This window comes from Cystoisospora suis (genome assembly GCF_002600585.1).
Source record: "Cystoisospora suis strain Wien I chromosome Unknown contig_606, whole genome shotgun sequence".
Taxonomy (NCBI): domain Eukaryota; phylum Apicomplexa; class Conoidasida; order Eucoccidiorida; family Sarcocystidae; genus Cystoisospora; species Cystoisospora suis.
In genome coordinates this window covers 25523-44470 of record NW_027153407.1, presented here as the reverse complement: position 1 = coordinate 44470, position 18948 = coordinate 25523, and the positions used below count along the sequence as shown (strand labels likewise).

At 50.1% G+C, this 18948-nt stretch overlaps 1 protein-coding gene across 1 annotated transcript; it reads right to left on the bottom strand.

Annotated features, from left to right (window-relative positions):
• Nucleotides 1-259: 259 nt before the first annotated feature.
• On the bottom strand, nucleotides 260-16497 carry CSUI_001500 (uncharacterized protein). The gene is made up of 12 exons (XM_068061706.1): nucleotides 14284-16497; nucleotides 13174-13821; nucleotides 12336-12467; nucleotides 11485-11663; nucleotides 10478-10682; nucleotides 9547-9684; nucleotides 5883-8890; nucleotides 4982-5052; nucleotides 3878-4136; nucleotides 3301-3436; nucleotides 2265-2733; nucleotides 260-1711 (listed from the first exon to the last, which is right to left on the bottom strand). The coding sequence occupies exons 1-12, from the start codon at nucleotides 14634-14636 to the stop codon at nucleotides 1433-1435; spliced, it is 5877 nt and encodes a 1958-aa protein (XP_067926319.1). The 5' UTR covers nucleotides 14637-16497; the 3' UTR covers nucleotides 260-1432.
• Nucleotides 16498-18948: the final 2451 nt, after the last annotated feature.

The following is an 18948-nucleotide window of genomic DNA, read 5'->3' as shown; positions in this document are numbered from 1 at the left end:
CATCAGGTTGCCTGTGCTATTCCAGTTCAGCCCACACCGAGAAGCCTGATACAAACGCAACCATCGATTAGACGGCTCCACCATCTCAGGGGCTCTAAGGGTGGGATGGGCACTGGGGGAGGGGAAGACCAGCAGGAGAACTGAGGCTGACGGCCCCCAAAACACCGTGTCCCCAGGCACTTTCCAAAGGACATTTTGCTTCCAAGCTTTCGGGAGTCCAGGGAGAATGCTGCCGAAGCAGAGAGCTACTGCGATTAAAAGAGACATGAATGTTGCTGTAGTTTCTTCAGTCCACGCCGAGCGCGAAACTATTGAGGGAGAGAACACAACTCCAAGATGACAAGCATTCAACGCTGGTCCGCAGAGGGCGATAGACTCCTCTGTGGCGTTCCAACAGAAAGCGAGAACAACTGACACAAACTGGCACTAGCAGCCCCCTCTTCCTTCTCCCCATTGATGGACGAGAGTGCCCGACATCACCGTCCTCAGGGATACGTGTAGCCGTAACCGAGTTGTGTAATCCTGTCCTTTTGATAGCCTCCGAAGACACTAGCAACTCTCACCGCTCACGTCAGGGAATGCTGTCACGCCTTCGCGGCGACACGGCATGTCAGCTCACACCGGGGACGTGAAGGCTATACAGCATGAAAGACAAGAAAGCTCACTTTTCCACGTGTGCTCATGTGTCTGTTATACCCAAGCCCACGTTGAGAATACCACATCATCTTTTCTCTCCTCGAAGCTTGGAGCGAGAGCTTCAAAGGAACGTCCACCACGTGGCCCTCACTGAAGGTGCGAATAAGGCATCACTCTCCTGTTCGTTCTGGAGAGCCTTTACTGGAAAACCCAACAGTCCGCGCCGGAGAGGCGTTCTAGTCACTAGAAGGAGACAACTGTAAAGAGGATGAGAACGACACAGCCAAAGGCGGAAGCCTTGCATTCAGCAGCTCTTGTTCGCTTCCCGTCCAAAATTCCCCGACAACTGGCTCCCGCTCTTGTGTGCCATCCCTTTTCGCTCCACGATTCCAACTGCACTGGAATGCTATCTGCCTTTTCGTTTGAAACGAAACGCAAACTCGGGGAATCTTGTACCAGAGCGAAAAAAAGGAGAGATGGATTATCGTGGCCTTCAATTTCCCGGTAGACTCTACGTCCTGATTTTTCGTCATTCTCCTCTTGTCGCTTCTTTAGGCACGTCCTCTCCATTCTTAGCGGACACGACAGGAAATTCTCTTTCCTCCTTGTGTGTTCGTCTTTTCCCCCATCAACGATTTATCCTTCGTTTTCGTAGTTTCCGGATCTTTCTCTTACATAACTCCTTTGTCGTTACTTTGGTCTTTCGAATGCTCATTAGGTACGAAGGTGCTCAGAATAAGTACGTACCACACAGTAATTTCTCGTACAGAGCAGTTGTTTTCACTGTCCTTATTTTTCACGGAGTTTCCTCGTCACTGGTCTGTCCGCCTTCTTCTCTCTTTACCTCGATGCGCGATGTTATTTTGCTTCGACAGATGGGACACTGTGAAAGACCTTGACTACATCGTGAACACACATAGAAATGTAAGCATGGTTCCACCAACACATTCCGAGGCCGCGCTACGCATATGATACACCGTAGAAGACCTTCAACCTCCTCTTTTTTCCCCTTCTCCGCCTCTAACGCGACTCTCAAACGTTGGCATTCATCAGAGAGTCCTGCCTCTCTCTGCAGCTGCAAAACACAGGAACGGTACATTTGAATTGGTCCAGACAATGAAGTCATTCGCGTACATCAAAACAGTGTACAATACTGAAAGACAATTTCCACGAGCTTCAAAGACCAAGAAGATACAGCGAACACCGAGGGGTCGTATCTGCATTATATATATCTCTAACTCTCTCACTCCATACAATTGCACGCTATGCTGCGCACACAGTGGACCGATTGCAAGCCTGAAATGCTTTGAAGCGCTGGTGAACAACTGAGAACCTTTTTGCTTCGGTATGATAGCGCCTGGAAGACAAGACGCGGAGGTGTGGAAGGTTTCCTCATCACTACTTTCACCAGAAAATGGAACCTTCTTGCGACTTCAATATATATATATATACAGTCACTCCAGAAGGTAAGCGAAAGCGGATGTAGACACACCCGAGGACCTGACATCTCGTTATTCAAAAATACGTACACACATTCCATACAACCACAGACGTATTCCGCCTCGCTTCGAAATGGTAGACGCTTCGTCAGTGTAAGCCAAGGAAACGCTGCAAGCCATTCTACGAACCTGAGACTTGAGGTGAGCGATATCCTTGTTGAGCTGTATGACTTTAGAAAGGAGATGCTCCTTGGGTAACAGCCCTAGCCACGCGGATGCGTCTCTATCCTGCATGCGGGGGTGTACGAGGGCATCGGCTTTCCATAGTGACAGTTGATAGGAAGATAAAATCTTGTGTTCTCCTCGTTCCGTCTTCTTGAACTCTGGTTCTCTCTCCGCAGAACCAGGTAAGGTAAGAGAGTTGTTGATGCGTTCCGATAGCACGGAACCACCATCCAAGGCAGACCGAAATGCTGGATATTCCTTGTCAAGAGAGACCTCTAGTACATGACATCGCTCTGCGATATAAGCTGCTTGCCGGGCCGAAAATTCCACATAAAAATCTCTTTTCATGAGAGAACAGACACACGGTAAGAGGAACATGCGAATGTGCACTGTTGCTATCAGGCAGCTCGTCGCAGGCACCAATACACCTGAGCTGAAACCGTCACGCATATACAGTTGGAAAGCTGACAGCTCGTCATTCCCCACCTCGCCACCCAGGGCAGCCAATCCAAGTAAGAATCTCTGCATCAGTAGACACAGCGCCGTATATATGAGACTACGGCAGGGAGAGTATCTTTGCAGATACCGTATGACACGTATAAGCCCTGATTTCTTATCAAGTCTGCTGAGTCCACTGTACACGTACGCGCGTTCTCTTCTTTATGCGACGCAGAGTGCACTATCTTTGAGCAAGTGTATGTAGTGAGTTTCTCTATGTGCGTGGAAATGAGTTTGTGTCACACCCAGCTCTTTCCTTCTCTTCCTCACGGCTTACTATTGGTCTGCGGTCGGTCAGCCAAGCACAAAAGCAACGTGTAAACTTTATCTAGTGCTGTCAGACTCTAGCTAAACTGCTACTATATGCATGTGTACAGTTCTCCATACTGGAAATGTAGGTATTTTTTTAAGCTGTCATACATACAGGTCTCCATCGACTAATACCAACAAAACGAGAGAAGATAAGCTGAAGGCCCCAATGACAGAGATCCGAAATACATACTCGGGTGGGAGCAATCTAGAATCAACGGGATTTCTTTGGAAACCTGTTTCTTGCTTCCCACGAGATGCCAGGTGCTTAAGCCTTGCCATCGTCGCTAGAGGGAGCATGTAAAACGTCGCAAATGGAGGGACTTCACCTGACAGACAAAAGGAGCAGCAGCAGAAAAAAATCAGAAAAAAGAAAGGGACTTGTGTCACTTTGCCGTGTCCCTCCCTACATATGTACGTGTCTTCTCTCTCTCTTGAAGCATGGCACGTCTAACCTTAACTCATGTCTCACTTGCGTACACGTGTCGCCCAGGGCTGCGCTTGATGGAACTGCAGCGCTTTGCCACTACCGAAGCTCGGTTGCTCGTAAACCCGAGACAAGCGCATTGAAAATACGCTGACGGAACTGAAAGCATACGAAGGTACTATGCATCGACCACTTCGACAACTCGACAAAAGCTGTGTCCGATCCTTGCTGCGGCTCAGCAAGATGTAGGCGTGGCCCCGAACTTTTTTCTGCCCCCTTCCAACTATTTCCCTTCCTAGTACCCTATCTACGTACTCAGTCTGCGTATCTCTTAGCAACGCACTGCTACCTTTCTGAGACTTACGAAAAGAAGGAAAAGATTGCTTCCTGCCACTTTCTGCCTTCTCCACGTTATACCCTCGTGCCATGCCTGCGCGTTCACATGCAATTTCAGACTGTCCAGATTTCTCAGTGCAGCCTCGTAGCTGCTGTAATTCCTGCTGGCGAAACATGAATCGTTGGAACTCAAATCTCCACGCCATCCAAGCGTCCAAGGGCACGACGACAGCTCGTCGAACATCCCCGCTGTTCACTTGGAGAAGCTAAGAGAGCAAAAGACCGACAGACAGAGAAAAGACAAACACACGCGTGCGCACAGATGTGTGTGTATCCCTCTAGTATGCCGCACAGTACAGCTCATGTCAGACAACATACCTCCACTTATATAGGGTACCGAGGTCATCCCGATCCTTTGAAAATATGCCCATAACCATGGAACACAAAGCTGTCCCGTTCTTCCACTTGGGCTTACGGCGTTCCTCGCTACCAGACAGAAAAAAGATACCCGGCGTCCCGATCCAGGAGCTCATTGCACGCATACAGAGATTGTTGCGCACCAGTTTGCGCCAGAGTTACACACATGTATAGAAGTGTACTTGAGAAGTATTCTGCAACCGTATGAGACACCGATACGCAGGGAAGTCAGTCTAGCTACCAACAGTGCGCCCGTGATCATTACCGAGGTCGACCAAAGGGATTTGCTGGCATTGCCTTACGGTGCGCCTACCAGGGACCGCCCCTGGCCCCCCCATGTAGACTACGGCATAGGTGTATGACTCTTGTACGACTGCTCGTCGCGACGTACTTTGTCCTTCTGCCTTCCGTCACGGCAGCACTGGTACTGGCTCCGTACACTCACACCTACGTGGCTGAGATGTTTCGCACTCTTCTTTGTGACATGCTACACGTACTACACCCTGGTAGATTTGAATCAGTCGCGGGCTTAATGGAGGAAGAGAGGAAAAACACGAGGAGGCTTCAGCCAACAAATCACACAGATATGGTGCAGTCGTTATACAGTGTAGTTTGGGCTACAGATTGAAGTGCGCGTAGGGGAAGATTTCGCACATGAAGAATACATCTGTCTACACCCAAGTATTTGACTGACCGTATCATCATCGTGGTACACATAGCGAACCACATAGAGAGGTTCCTGAGGATTTATCCCTACGACCATCCCTGAATGGAAAACACCACATACAGCTGGATATACTACTATTGTTCGATGAAGATTTGCTGCCTCACATTGTCAGGAGAAGTTTACATGATGAAGTATATAGACGACGCACTCACGACTCACTCGAAAACAGACACAAAGGTTCAGCATGAGCCCGAAAGCTCCTTGGGACGCTTGAACACAGCGATTGTCACAAGCGAAAAATGAGGACCCCTGATGCAGTAGTATCGACATGGCAATGTTATCTCTTGTCTGCAGTACATATAGGTTCACGCAGTCACAGAATGTAGGACATATAGGAGGCCCACCATGCAAATACATTCCTATGAATGGTGTCTCGATCGTCCATCTCTCTCACGTCAGCGGCGGTCGCTTGACAGAGTCGCTGAGACATAGATGAATAAAGCGCATCCAGGGCATGCATGCACAACAGAACAGAAGAACATTCAAGAGAGCAACTGAGAGAGAGAGGGGGGCTATCCAATCACTTAGAACTTCACACAGACAAGCCATCTGGGATTCTTTGTTCTTCCCCTCAGAGTGTACCGTTTCCACCGAATTCTCGTACGTGCAAGGTGAATGTATCGTGGAATTTAAGAAGTACAAGTAGGCCCGAACGAGTTGAAGAACAACCACTCTAGACGGAGACGTGAACCTGCCAAGCCTTTTTATAAAACAAGACATGTCATTACGCGCGAGTGTCCCCCCTGGTCTCGCGCCTCCACAATCGACAAGTGCAGTCTACATCTCGGCATAGCCCATGTCTTATTGAGCAATAAATGCCCAAGTCTCTCTTGTGGTTGACCGGATTTACCGTGAACCGCAGACTAACCTACGAAATCCGAAGGATCACTTCCTCTGTGTTCTTCCTCATCACGGAACTCGCAGAATTCTCCAGGTAGTAACACATTTCCTATTACATCAAGAGGCATAGCTGTCGAAGCCACCATCTCTTCTTGTTCTGTTCTTCCTCCCCAACAAGGGACGATACAAGAGGCATCGTACGAGTCCTTATCTCCAAAATTCGAAGAGGCCGGCGTGTGTCCTCCCTTGGCCGGTTTCCTCTCCAACACATTCTTCTTCCTTGTTGGTGTCCTCTTAGCATCGTCTTTGTCTCCTCCTCCTTGGTCCACCTCAGCGTCGGCCTTGTGATCGTCCAGTCGAGAAAGAATCTTCTCTCTTGAGACATGTCGCCCTGCTTGTGAAGATTGAGAAGTCTTTTCCCCGTCAACAGCTTGTTCCGTGCGCCTTAGTTCTTGTTCGCCTTCTTCCTTCAGTCGCCTCTTGCCCCCACATGTCCTGTAGTGCTCTTGATCTGGAAGATACCCCCTCTTAGATCTGAAAGAGGATTTTGGATAGGCTACTTGGTTGTCTTCTTCTTCTTCGGCACTTTCTGCTGATCCGCAGTTTCCGGTATGTATTGTTGCTTTGTGACGCTCCCTACTCTCTTCGGATTCATCGTCATGTCCTCCTCTTTGCCTGCCTCGTGAGAAAGGCACGTTTTGTTCAGAAATTGACTTCGGTAAAGTACTGTTGCATCCTTCTGTTTCTTCATCTCCTTCCCTTCTCCAGGACCTGCGTCGCTCTTCTCTCATCTCTCCGTCGCCACTCTGTCTCAACCGGTTTGTACAGAGGTATTGTTCAAACAGATGTGGATATAACGTAGCTGCTTGTGAAAGGTCTTCATTCCGAATAGGTGCCGGAGCACAGCAGATATCTTTCTGCCGTAGGCTTACATGCCCCTCCGACTCTTCTTTCGTGTTTTCTTCAGAGTCACGCGAATCCGCGAAAGCAACAGCCTTTCTACTTGTCTCGTGTCCTTCTCTAGTCGGAGGGACTTCACATAAGGGTTGATGATTACTTTGTGTCTCCGATGCAGTGCCTGCGACCGCATCTTTCGCTTCTTCTTCTTGAGCTTCCACCAGATTCCTCGGCACGTCCACATCGCCTCGAAGGCCGTCACCTTCGGCAGCCGGCATCTCTCTCTCCGTCTCTTGTCCTTTGCTGAAAGAACACTTCACCTTTCCATGCTGTACCATCATCGAACGAGTTACTCGTCGTTCTCCTTTCATAGCAATAGGCTCTGGCCGAGCAACCGACGACATTCTTGGAAGTGTAGAAAGACCGTTATGTGGGTGTTGGGGCAGCCTGATGTGCAGAGACGGTCCTTCCCCTTTGCGTTGTCTGCTGGTCGTGCCCTGCTGATTACCTGGCTCTGGTCGTTTCTGAGGAACTGAACGGCCTTTACCAACCGTAGCCTGCCCCAGCGTCATTTGCTGATCACTTGTCCCTGGCGGTGTGTCCCTTTCTCGAGGTCTAGGCGGCTCATTGCCATCTTCTGACTCTTCTTTTCGCTGTTGGAGGTTTTCGGTGAAACTGTGAGGTCTCCGACGGGAACTGGGACGACGAAAAGAAGTACGAAGAGGCGATCTTCTTCTTCCTCTTCTTTTGTCTATCTGGTTCGTGGCGTCGGTAGATACTCCCTCTGTTGCTGGCATGGATGTTTGAGAAGGAAGATGCGAAGAGTCGGACACGCCTTTTCTTCCTCTGCCTCTTCTTCTCCTCTCTTCTTCGTTCTTTGCCTTTTGGACTTGTCGTGTGACAGGACGGCAAGCCGACAAAGAGGCAGAGTTCTCACGACGTCGTGTTGCCGTCTTTTCCTCTCTAGTATCGTGTGAGATAGAATCCTCTGTCTCCTTCGGAGTGTGAGATGTTCGACAGGAAAACGACTGTCCCACTTGTTTTCCTTGAGATTGACGACGGGTAGATTTCGATTGTCCTAACTCCTCTTCATCAACTTTTTTCTTTTCTGAAGAGAAAGCTGCTCCACTCTGATGTTGCGAGATACGCGAAGACGGTGACGTCGATGACCCTGCTTCACCCTCACTTTCCATTACGTCTTTTGTCCCTTTGTGTCCCCTCGAGAGACGAACACGAGAAGGAGCCGGAGGGGACATCGCCTCATTACTTGAGGGTCTCCTTATCCCCAAAGGAGAGTGCGAATTCTTGACTGGGCCTTCATTACGATGAGGTGGCTTAGCACAGTTTTCGTCTTTGCTCTTACGCGCTCGCACTGTCATTCTCCGCCGGGGACTTATAGACTTCTCCTCCTGCATCTCTCGACAGCTGTTCCCCTGTACAGCCTGGCGAGTAGGACGACGTCTACTGCGTCTTCGTGTTGTTCCGTCTTTATTCCTAGGAGAAGAAGAACCGCTCACTTCCGTCGCCCCATTTTGCGGCTCGCCTTTTCGATCTTCATCATCAGAGAAGAACAGAAGAGGTACACCGTCAGAAGAAGGACACTCCACTGTCTCATGCGATACTGCCGGAGTGCCACCGGAAAGTTCCTCTTCACCTTCTGTCTTCTTGCTGGTTCTCCTATTTCTTGCCATAAAGTGCACCTTCACTTTCAATTCACCACATTCTTCATCCTTGGTTCTCTCCAGTCCGCCATGAGAATTCGAACACGGCAGTTTGGGAGTTGCCCCGCCTTCTCTCTCTGCCATAGTAACACCAGTACCTCTTCGGGGAATTGACGCGGGTCGCTTAGGTGTAGTAAGCTCAGATGAGGGACAAGAGGAAGCAAGAGACGAAGAGAGAAAAGAAGGAAGCATCGCACATGAAAGAGGAGAAGGAAGATCTAGAAAGGGTGAAGAAGATGAGGACGAGAGAGTAGACGGGGTCGGGCTGGGAACGGTATGGCCCCATCCCCCTCCATAGCGAAAGGGATGTTGCGGCTGAAGAAACTTTAGAGGAACAAAGTCTTCTTCGTTATTATCATAGATCACCTTACATACAAGTGTCTTTGGACACCCGTGTATAATCCGAGCAGGCCAATACCTGAAGCAGAAACAAACGAGAAAACAGTCCAGAGTCACAATATACACTCGGAGAGCCCCCCCTGCGTCTATAACGACATCTAGGCTATACAGAGGTGACGACGACGGAGGATGTGAACGTATTCGGCAGCCGTAGTCATGTAGTGTGCAGTTTCCGGTATGTCTACGCAGAGGTTTATTTCTTGCTAGACGACCGATCCAGTCTGGGAAATACAAACACGATGTGGACATCATCGTCATTCTCTACGGTTCTTTGACAGTTCCATAGGCAGCGTCCCCACACAGTCATGTAGACATCGTAGAAATATGCAGATACATAGGTGTGCTTCTAAGACATCGTCACCGTAGATGTAGATCTCTTGAACACTTTCTCTCCTTGTCGCCCGATAATCACCCTTCCAATTCCTCTTTCTTCTTCCTCGTCGTCCCCGAGCTTTCCAGGCTGGGGGCCTTGTGTACAGGCAGGTGCCCTTGAAGAGGAGAAAGGCCGGCAAGGAGAATGAAGACAGGCCGAAGATCATTTGGACCATCCGTACCAATCATGACCTCCTCATGAGGATTACGGGTCCTGAATCTACTCAAATCTTCTCTGGCCTTTCTCTAGGTTTCTTCGTGTTTTGTCTCTTCTCCCTCTACCTATCTCTCTAGCTTGCTCACCTGCCACTGAAGTCCGTGCGTTGAGTTTCGGACGTAGGCTTCCACCACACACGGACACGGCAGCCAGTGAGAAGAGGAAGGAACGCTCGTATTCTCAAGAATCTTAGCAAGGTGTAGTTTATCGCTGTAGGCAATAGACTGCAAATACCGCAATCATACATACATAAATGCATACATACATCCATAGTCATACATGCATACATACATTCATAGTCATACATGCATACATACATAATTACGTATGAAGAAGGAATACTCTTGTGGGGGAAGTTTTGAACGCGGAAATGTATCCGTCTTGGAAGACTATTGCAGGTGTAATGACACCGTTTCATGAGATGCCGAACCGAAAAGAGGTACGACAGACATAAACACGATCAGGTGCTTCGGTGATGGATCAAGGCTACACTCTATTTGAACCTTCACGCACTCTACGATGCACAGTCGGACTCACACACACGAACCCTATCATCGGTCTCCTGCTCCGGCCTTTACATTTCGAGAGTAAAGGGCTCGTGAGTGGCTACACTCAAGACTGTCCTCGTTCTACAGGACTTCTAGATATAGGAGTCTCGCCACTGACGACTTCCTCTCCCTTGTGCGTAAGCGCATTTCATCAAAAGGTGGGTGGACAGGTTTGAAAGAAGGTAGAAAGACACGAGAATTCGCCTAGTTCACTCCAGATGCAAACCAGCAAAAGGACCTCATTCGAGTGTATCGAACTGCGTCCCAGAAGACGGGAATATCGGGAAGTATCCTCATACCACTCATGGATCCTTCCTCGTGTATACACACTCCTCTTCCTACCAGTGATGACGGCAGTCACGGTTACTGAGGTATTATCACCATGGCCACCATTGACAAGCACACGCTTTCCAATGATACCGGCAGAAACCCGCCCTCTTTCCCGTTGTCTCTTTTTTCCTCTGCTTACCTTTTCGTCATAGTGTTCTCGCTACCTCGACTACTAGAAGGTAATCTGGACGTATATAGATGAAAGAGAGGGGACGTCGCGATTGTTGAACTGCTGGAAGGGGGTCCTGGAACTGACGCCATCATAAAGATTTGAGGCGGGATGTCCAAGTACTCAGACAGATCCAGTCCTGCCGTGGGGAAGCGAAGGAACAAAGAAGACCGCTCTTCAAAAGAACTCGCAAAAGGAGACACCCACGAGAAAACACTTACGTGCATCTAAACTGGACGCCAAAGCTTGACGGGAGAACAGCAGGGTTAGGAATGGAACAAGAGGGAAAAGAAAAACCCGTAGAGCTCATACACATGTATGTAGTGGATGAAGATGTAGTGGGACAGGTAGAAACAAGGAGCGCATAGACCGTCAGCCCTGGAGAGATAGTAAGTTTCTTCAATGAAACAGCGAAGGTAGGTACGTGAGTTGGAATAAGACGTGTCTCTTGTTTCACGAAAACGAGAACGACAAACTATACAAGCGTCACTTCCCCCTCTACGTAAACGGGGAAGAATATCTGCAGCCTCCTCCAACCATAGAGAAGCATCGAACAGAAGCTTACACATATACAAGACAGAAAATCTGAAGAAGTGATTCACATGGTAGGCACAAGAGCAAGAAGTCCGTAGCCCTGCAAATATCTCGCCTTCCGACATCGGAGGAAGGCAGGTATATAGATGGTCGCGTATGCTGCGCAATCACCGCATCGTATGTGCCACTACCTGTATATTGAGATGTACAGTTCGTTTTTCTTGTTTGGAGTGTGAACCATCTGGATGTACCGGAAGAGGTCCCTCCTTCGAAGTGAACGTTCGCAGCATTCTCGGAGCTCGGTGGAACCCGTCAAACAAAGATCTGTTTTCCCTCCCTGCGAACAAAGCAGTTTGTAAGCCTATGGTCTCTCCGGCCTTTTCATCTAAGAACTAGAGAGAATTTACAAAACAACAAAAATACAGCCCCTCAGCACTACGTACCCTCAAGCCACTGTAAACAATTGAAAACACCTAGACGGTTGATAGCTTCCGCCAGGAGCTTTTTGGCCTCGTCTCGATTCCAACCGACTTGATTAGCTTTGAGCGATTGCAAGCCATTCTCCCGTAAAAGTCGCTCTAACTCTGGAACGACTAGGGTCCCTGAGTCACAATGGCCTAGCCTAATGAACATGGAGACAGCATAGACAATCTTTCTTTTCTTGAGTCCACCAAACATTTGTCCTTTCATTCGTTTCCTCGTGTGGCTTTTCTGCAGGGCAGGCACTCCAAAACGTTTTTATTGAATCTAAAATAACATGGGAGTCATGCAGAACAGACCTCTCTGAAAGCCCAGGAAAAAGTAAAGCAGGGTATACGCCTAGAAGATAACTGCGCTATGTTCATACCCGCGGTGCTGCCTCACTAACAGCACCAACAAGGGTACAGGAGCTCACTGATAAGCAGCAGTCTCAAAACACCCTGAGAACTCCAGACTTAACCATGCAACACAGACAAATCGTGAAACAGTTTATGTCGGATCTTGTAACGAAGGAGAGAGTTCTGAAGAAAAATCCACCTATTCGAGGCGATTCACGAGGAAACGGGAGAATGCTTGAAGCGTTTGTGGAAAACCGCGTCTGGAATGCTGACTGAGAGCTGAGTATATATACACATATATACATACATATTCATACGCACATACGGACGGAAATTCATGGAAACGCCTATACATCGCATCTCAACTCGGAGTGAGAAGCTAGAACCGCACTCCCACCACGTAGAACAGCGCTCCGTTATAAATACGCGGAAGTCATACACGGCTTAGGTGAATCGTCGAGCTAAAGAAGACCTACATGTTTTCCGAGATATCTAGATGTCGGACAGCTCGAGGAATAAGCTTCAGCATTGCATGCAACACAGATGCTGAGACTCGACAACGTAGAGCTACGGACCGTAAAGTTGACGCGCTTGCTGCGAAGACCTCCCTGAAGAAGTGAAAAGGCACTTGACAATCTCCTGACAGACACGGCTACAAGAAGACACGGTACTCAGTCGACCGGCGAGGCGCTGTCCCCATTAAATTGGAAGAGAACAGTTGTGTAATACGTCGCTGGGCCGACAGACGGACATTGCCAGACAGACAGCCATCCTGGCTACCGGCCGCAGGAGACTCCTTCCGTTTATATGGGTGCAAGTGAGAATCTAGAGCTAAAAACAAGTGTAGTACAAGCCTTACTTGTATACATACACGCACAAGAAGGTAGCTAGAGAAATGCGCGTAAGCACACAGATGGCATACATGTAGTTAGATAGAGACGCATACAAAGAAACTAGGGAAGGGAACGGAGCCAGAGTAGGTTCACAGAAATCTAGGGAAAACTGGCATTGCTCCGCCTCACTCCACAGCACTGGTCTCAACAGTTACAAGCTCATCTGTCCACCGCACAATGTACGGACAGCAATACGTCTAGTCACACGTACAAACGCAGACCTAAAAAGAGACACAATCGGGACCGCTGTGGGCGAACAGAGATGTTAAACACAAGTCCATACGTCCATAGGACCTTACGCTGCGAGTATGTATCAGTTGTACAAACACCGTTAGATTCAAAAACTGAGAGGGATATTAAACGGCGGTACACACTTATATTCGAAGGAACTCAGACTCTCTGGAGACGTCGAGTGCCTTACTCTAAAAGCTGGAGCATGTGAGGAGTCCAGTCAACACCCCACAGATGCAGTTGAAGAGCCTCTAGCCTCTGAAAGCCTCTCAACTGATCTAAGACTGCCACGACCACCTCGACAGACGCATCATCGAGATAGACACTTGCACCTGCTCGGTCTATAGCCCCGTATCTGTAGTCTCTCCCATCCAGGTCCTGTTTGACATCTTCTTTTCCCCAGCCCTCTTCTTCCATTTTTTCTCTTGCTACTTGAGAGGCACTTTCTCCAGAGCTGTCATCTTCCCGGGTTTTGGCTCCTGCCAAAGGCAATCCTGAGACAGAGGTCGGCTTCTCGGTTCCAACGCTATCTTCCTGAGATGCCTCCGGCCTGCGAGTTACTAGTGCAGGTGACGAGAGTGAAGAAGACGAAGCAGATGAAGTACGTGAACGAAGGCGAGGTTTATGGGCGCCCGTTACGGAGGATGTAGTTCTCGTGTCCTCGGTGTGAAAGATGGATGCCTGCCTTGCAGCGTAGTGGGAAGAAAGAACCGGGGAACCGGAGGAGCGGGCGTAAACTGGCTCTGTGACTGCATGCAGAAAGGCTGCCAGCTGCGAAACCTGACGGCTGTCCCGAAGACCCGACAATACCAGGCGGCGTCCATCAGAACGATACAGTCTGCCCACAAGCAACCAACAGACATGCTTCTTCATCTGTAATAGGAAAGAAAACGCAGTAGCGAAGCATCGCACTCACGCTCCTATGACGAGCATCGTCGTTTACCGTGTCTTATGAGCGAGCTACGTGAGAATACTTGACAGCAGTTAGATCTCTCTGGATACCACTATCGCCTGTAGCCGAAAGGCCGACATATATCGACTGAGACCAACTTGGGTGAAATGACCTTCCCAGCCAACCGTAGGTGTTGTGTATCTTCAAGTTCCCCATGTCCGCATAGGCTTTGTACCTGGCTCGCTCAAACATCTAAAGCAACGCATGTGCGTCGCCTTGTCTCCAAAGCACTATACTTATATTCATGTGACGACGACAGCATCCAGTTCAGTTGTACCGATAAAGACCCTTGCCGTCCCTAGCCTCTTCTTTTTCCCCCCCAGCAGCTCAAAACCGTTCATTGCTCACCTGTAGAGTCCGCCGTACTGCACGTGATGAGGGTTCCCCGCCTGAAGGTCGTTCATTCTTCTCTCCTTTCCTCCCTTCCAACCTCCTTCGTGGTGGAGACACCCAGCAGGATGTGTCTCCCCGGTGTGAAACAGCTCCACGCCATTTCGGGATGTCAGGCCACTCGAACTGTGGTCTTCACCACCGCTGGCTGACCGTCGTCTCTTTCCCATATGAAAGGCGTCACCTCCATCAGGCCTTAATTTCTCCGCTCCAACGCCGAAGTCTCGTGCCCTTGCACTCGAAAGAGCTACAGGGGTCGTGGCGGCTGTGCTTGCCGCACTTACGTGAGAAGAGTTGGAGCTGTCCATCATGAACAGTCTAAAGGACTCGGTCGGGGGACCCTATACACTGTCATCACAGCTGAACAGCCACACTCCTGAGTTGCTTGGGTAGGGCTGACAGAGGAAAGCAAGCGAAACTTTGACAAACAAGAGTCCTGGCCCTAAGGATACGAGAGACACGGTAAAAACGTAGGCACAGCGTGAAAGAACTCTATGGAATGAGGGCAGAGCTGCCCCAAGGCTTCAGAAAAAGGCGGCCAGGAGGTTTTTCTTCGTGGAGATTTCCTTGCATGAGATCTCTCATATTTAGTGTGTATGGGCCGGCCAGTCAGGACACGAGATATATCGAGTCTTAGAAAGAAAAGCGTTCGAAACCTCGGCATTAAGACTGAAGACAGTGCTACTGTGTACGGACGACGCATGGAAGCTTTGTCAGGCAGCAAACGTAGTTCTCGCCACGACAGAAAACTAACCACACGTAGAGGACCGCTTGCGTCAATGCGCCAGGGTGCTGCGGAGACCTATTCGGAGAAAGACCAACTAGTCTTGTCTCGGACAGCTGGTGCTGGGGTCTCAACAGGACACAAAGCGGCCACCTCAGCGTCGTCTTGAAGTGTAAGGGCCTCAATGCATGCGTAACGTTTCAAGAGACGGGATGGATTCCTGCTTTAGACCAAACATCTCAGATCCAAAGGGGTGCGGGTTGACGCATGGAGTCGAACCGATCCTTCAGTTGGAGAACCACGGGACGAGGTCTCGTCCCTCCGCTCGTCAACAGGGTGCCGGAGGTGTACACACAAATGCATATACAAGTATGTATGTATGTGTGTTCAATGGTGCCTGACCAAAGAGTAGAAGATTCCTCTCTGATATGAGTGCGTGCCTGGTGCGGGGGAAGGCGTAGGAAGCAGCCAAGAGGGGCAGAGAAGCAAGGCGAAACGGGCTTCAATACGAGAGAGTATACCGGAGCGCCCCTCTTTGAGTATTGGCGTTGCAAATAAAACACCGACACCAAATTGATGAACGAGGAAGTCGTACAGTGGCACTGAGGGAAAAGGGATTGAGTTTGTAGATGTGCGCTGCCCTACTCTGCAAATTAGGACGTTCACAGGGAACAAGCATTGGGCATGGCGCAGTGGCTTTGCTGCAGGCCAGCCGAAGTCCAGAGGAGACAAGAAAACGAGGAGGCCGGGGGAGGGAATGGAGATGGAGAGGCCGTTGTCCTGCGTATCTCCCCGTACCGTCGGCCAGCTGTGGATGTCGTAACGCCTTGAAGCCTGTACCTTCTTCCCTGTTCTGACCGTAGCAACCCCTCTATTCAGCTGCGGTTGGGATTCCCGACAACGTGCGCTGGCGATCAGCATGGAACTGCGTTATCTTCGACAAGAGAGAAAAAAGGACCTTACATGTCCGCACAGAGACCACTTTAAGGGGCTCCTGTGCCAAAGTTGTCTTGTGCCTGCAACATAAGCTGAATGAAAACGCAGGTTACGTCGTCGACACCCAGCTACCTTGAGACTACCAACACAGGCGCCAGCGCGAGAAAACAGAAGTGCAAAGGGAGGAGAAAAGAACCATGACTGATTATCGCAGTGCCGAGACGCCTAGAAGTCGGTAACTTTTATTCGCCTCATACCAGATTACCAGACTTTGTCAAACACGCTTGGAAACTCAAGCGCTAAACTTGTGCCTGATCCACAAAAGCTGGTAAGGGAAGCTGGAAAACGTCGCTGACAGGGGGGTTTGGGAGATAGGGGAAGGCTCTCAAAGCAAACGATGCACGCAGTCCTCCAGCCGGAAGCCCGAAGCCGTGTGCTTCGTCTATCCTCTCTTTCATGCGAGAAAACAAACGAGGAAGTGCTAACCTTCGAACTCTCTGCAGGGTTACAAGGTGAGCAATAGCATAATAGGACTATCGACTGCAACGTGTGTATGCAGCTGACTCGACGTTGCGTCGCGTACGATCCCTGGTGAGCAACCCCCTTGGAGCTGAGTGAGCCTGCAATCGGGCAGCTGTTGATGGCCGACAACAGAAGGTCCCGAGCCATGTGGACAATCATAGCGCTTTGTGTCTGGGCAGAGAAACCGTATTTAAGCAAAAACGATCGTTGGTGCTGTTTAGTTGAGGTGTTGGAGCCGCGTTTTCACAGAGTCGTTTTTCTTATTTGCCTGTAGCTTCGACGTTAGTGCGACGAACAACACTAATTTTCGAGCAGGCTATTCCTGTCCTGAATCATCCCGCTATATGAGGTTCAGACACAGTGAGAAGCATCCCCTGTACCCAATGGGCCCAGTACTGAAGGTTCAGACACAGTGAGAAGCACCCCCGGTACCTAGTGGGCCAGCCGACCGGCGGCTTCCACATTGACACCAGATATTCCTTGCAGCGAGTAAATGTATCGGGTCTGGTGAGTTCTGCTGGAGGCCGTGTTCTCGGTGCCGTTGCGTGTCATCAACAGGCAGAAAAAGACGGTTGCCCATTTGTTTGGAAGAGCTGTTAACTGAGCCTGAGATGACAATACAAAATGCGAAGGACGTGTCTACGGTCCCAGCTTGCAGCCTTCGAGTGAGGCATTACTTGACGCTGAGAGTGCAGTCCTCTGCTCCCGTGGAGCTCTAGAACAAGTGTCCTTACCTTTACTTGATCTGTGCCTCCCGACCCCGAAGTGAACATACGCTGAAGTTCCGTCTCTACTAGAAATGAAGAACCAACTTGCTCGAGACTCGCTGTGTGGCAGCTCCAAGCAGACATTGCGGAAGTGGCAGGATGTATAGTGCCGCTGCGGCAGTCATATGTGTCCGACCAGTCGTATTGTTTGTCGAGCAGGTGGCGAGCCTGCAGCCTACAGAGTACGGGTTTGGGGAGAGGCATCGCGAGAAAACGATGAATGGCTCTGCAAGAAAAAATTTAAGGCTTCCACAAATGAGGGCATACAATCGCATCGATCCGTTAGACATGCGTGCAGCATAACATTCCCAAACCAGCGCTCTCAGGATGGACATACAACCGTCGCTAAAAAGGCAGATTACCGACCGGAGGCTGCTCTGCTAGTTCCGACGACGATAGAAGACCATGTGTAAGGGAGAGCCGAGTCGCTTCTTCGACCGACATCGACTCCTGTCGGTGTCAAAGTGTTTCCGGTCGCGGCACCGGGAACGGGACAGGCATTCAGCACGTCAGAGTATCGAGCGAACAGCGGGCAACAATGGCGCTGCGACGGACTCTCACTTCCCGCCAGTTTCTGACCCCGGACTACACTCGAAGGCGTCTCGGTAGACGCTTTGCCGTCTGGAGTGAACACAAGTCCAGCAGTCAGATCAGTGCTTACGAGGTTCACCGTGACGTCAGAACACACACACGCGCTCGCCCTTTGAGGACGAACCTTCCTGGAAACGAGGAAATTTACCTACACCATAGAAGTGTGGACTGGCACTCTCAAAAGTGATGACCGTTCTTATTTCTTTGATCTCCCTTTGTTGACGTCGTAGACGCGGGACTTTTGAGAAGGGGGGCAGAGTCATGCAGCCTCAGTGCTGATGCCCGTATCGACTTTTTTGGAGAAGAAAAGCAGGTGCTTTCTCCCCTTGCTTCCCCCTGCTAGAGTCCGCTTCACGAAAAAGCAGACAGTAACCCAGCTTGTCGTCTGGGGTGCTGCTTAAGTGTTCACTGTTTGCCTCATTCTTCTCGAGGAGTGGTTCCGCTAGTGTGCGGAGTTGCCGCAGCCTGGGGCGTGAGTGCTGGTGACGCTTGCATCCATATGCCTGTAATCTCTGTCGGGCTTTTTTGCAGTGGCACGCTAGCTCACTCGGTATTCTGTATTCGTTGCAGAAGGACGGACTGTCCGTTCTTTTCGTCTGCTGGGGCGCCGCCGTGCCATGACGTGCTACTGCCGGGCTGCCAAAGGCAGTCACTGAACTGACCGAGCCTATCTCCCCCGGTGGCGTAGTTTCTCTGCTCCCCCCCCCTTCTATATCTGTCTTCTTAACCGCCAGTCCATCAGCACGGTATGCAGTCCTGCGGCACCCGAGTCTGGGATCGGGAGTGCTCCCGGCTCGAGTCCGGTGCCGAGTATGCGTGGGGGCTACAGTGAACCATGCACTCGCTTCGTTTATCCCTCTGGTGCCCCCCCCTAGGGGCGATTCACGGTGCCACCGACTTGGTGTCTCGCTGAGTTTTCGACTACCGTGTAACTCCCGCTGTTTTTTCAAGTGATGCCCCAGTGACTGAATACTGGACATATCTTCCAAAGTTCTGACAGGGAATAGTTTACGCGGGAAATGCATACTGCACTTTTGTGCTATAACTTCACGATTCTTTGGTTCACCGTCATGGACCATGTCT

What these genes read in the sequence shown, in the direction of transcription:
- CSUI_001500 (XM_068061706.1), bottom strand. Translation starts at nt 14,636, where the DNA reads ATGATGGACAGCTCCAACTCTTCTCACGTAAGTGCGGCAAGCACAGCC. An exon ending in GAGAACACTATGACGAAAAG is followed by an intron (nt 9,685 to 10,477) that starts GTAAGCAGAGGA and finishes CGGTATTTGCAG; the next exon opens with TCTATTGCCTACAGCGATAA. An exon ending in TAAGTCTCAGAAAGGTAGCA is followed by an intron (nt 3,437 to 3,877) that starts GTGCGTTGCTAA and finishes TTTGTCTGTCAG; the next exon opens with GTGAAGTCCCTCCATTTGCG.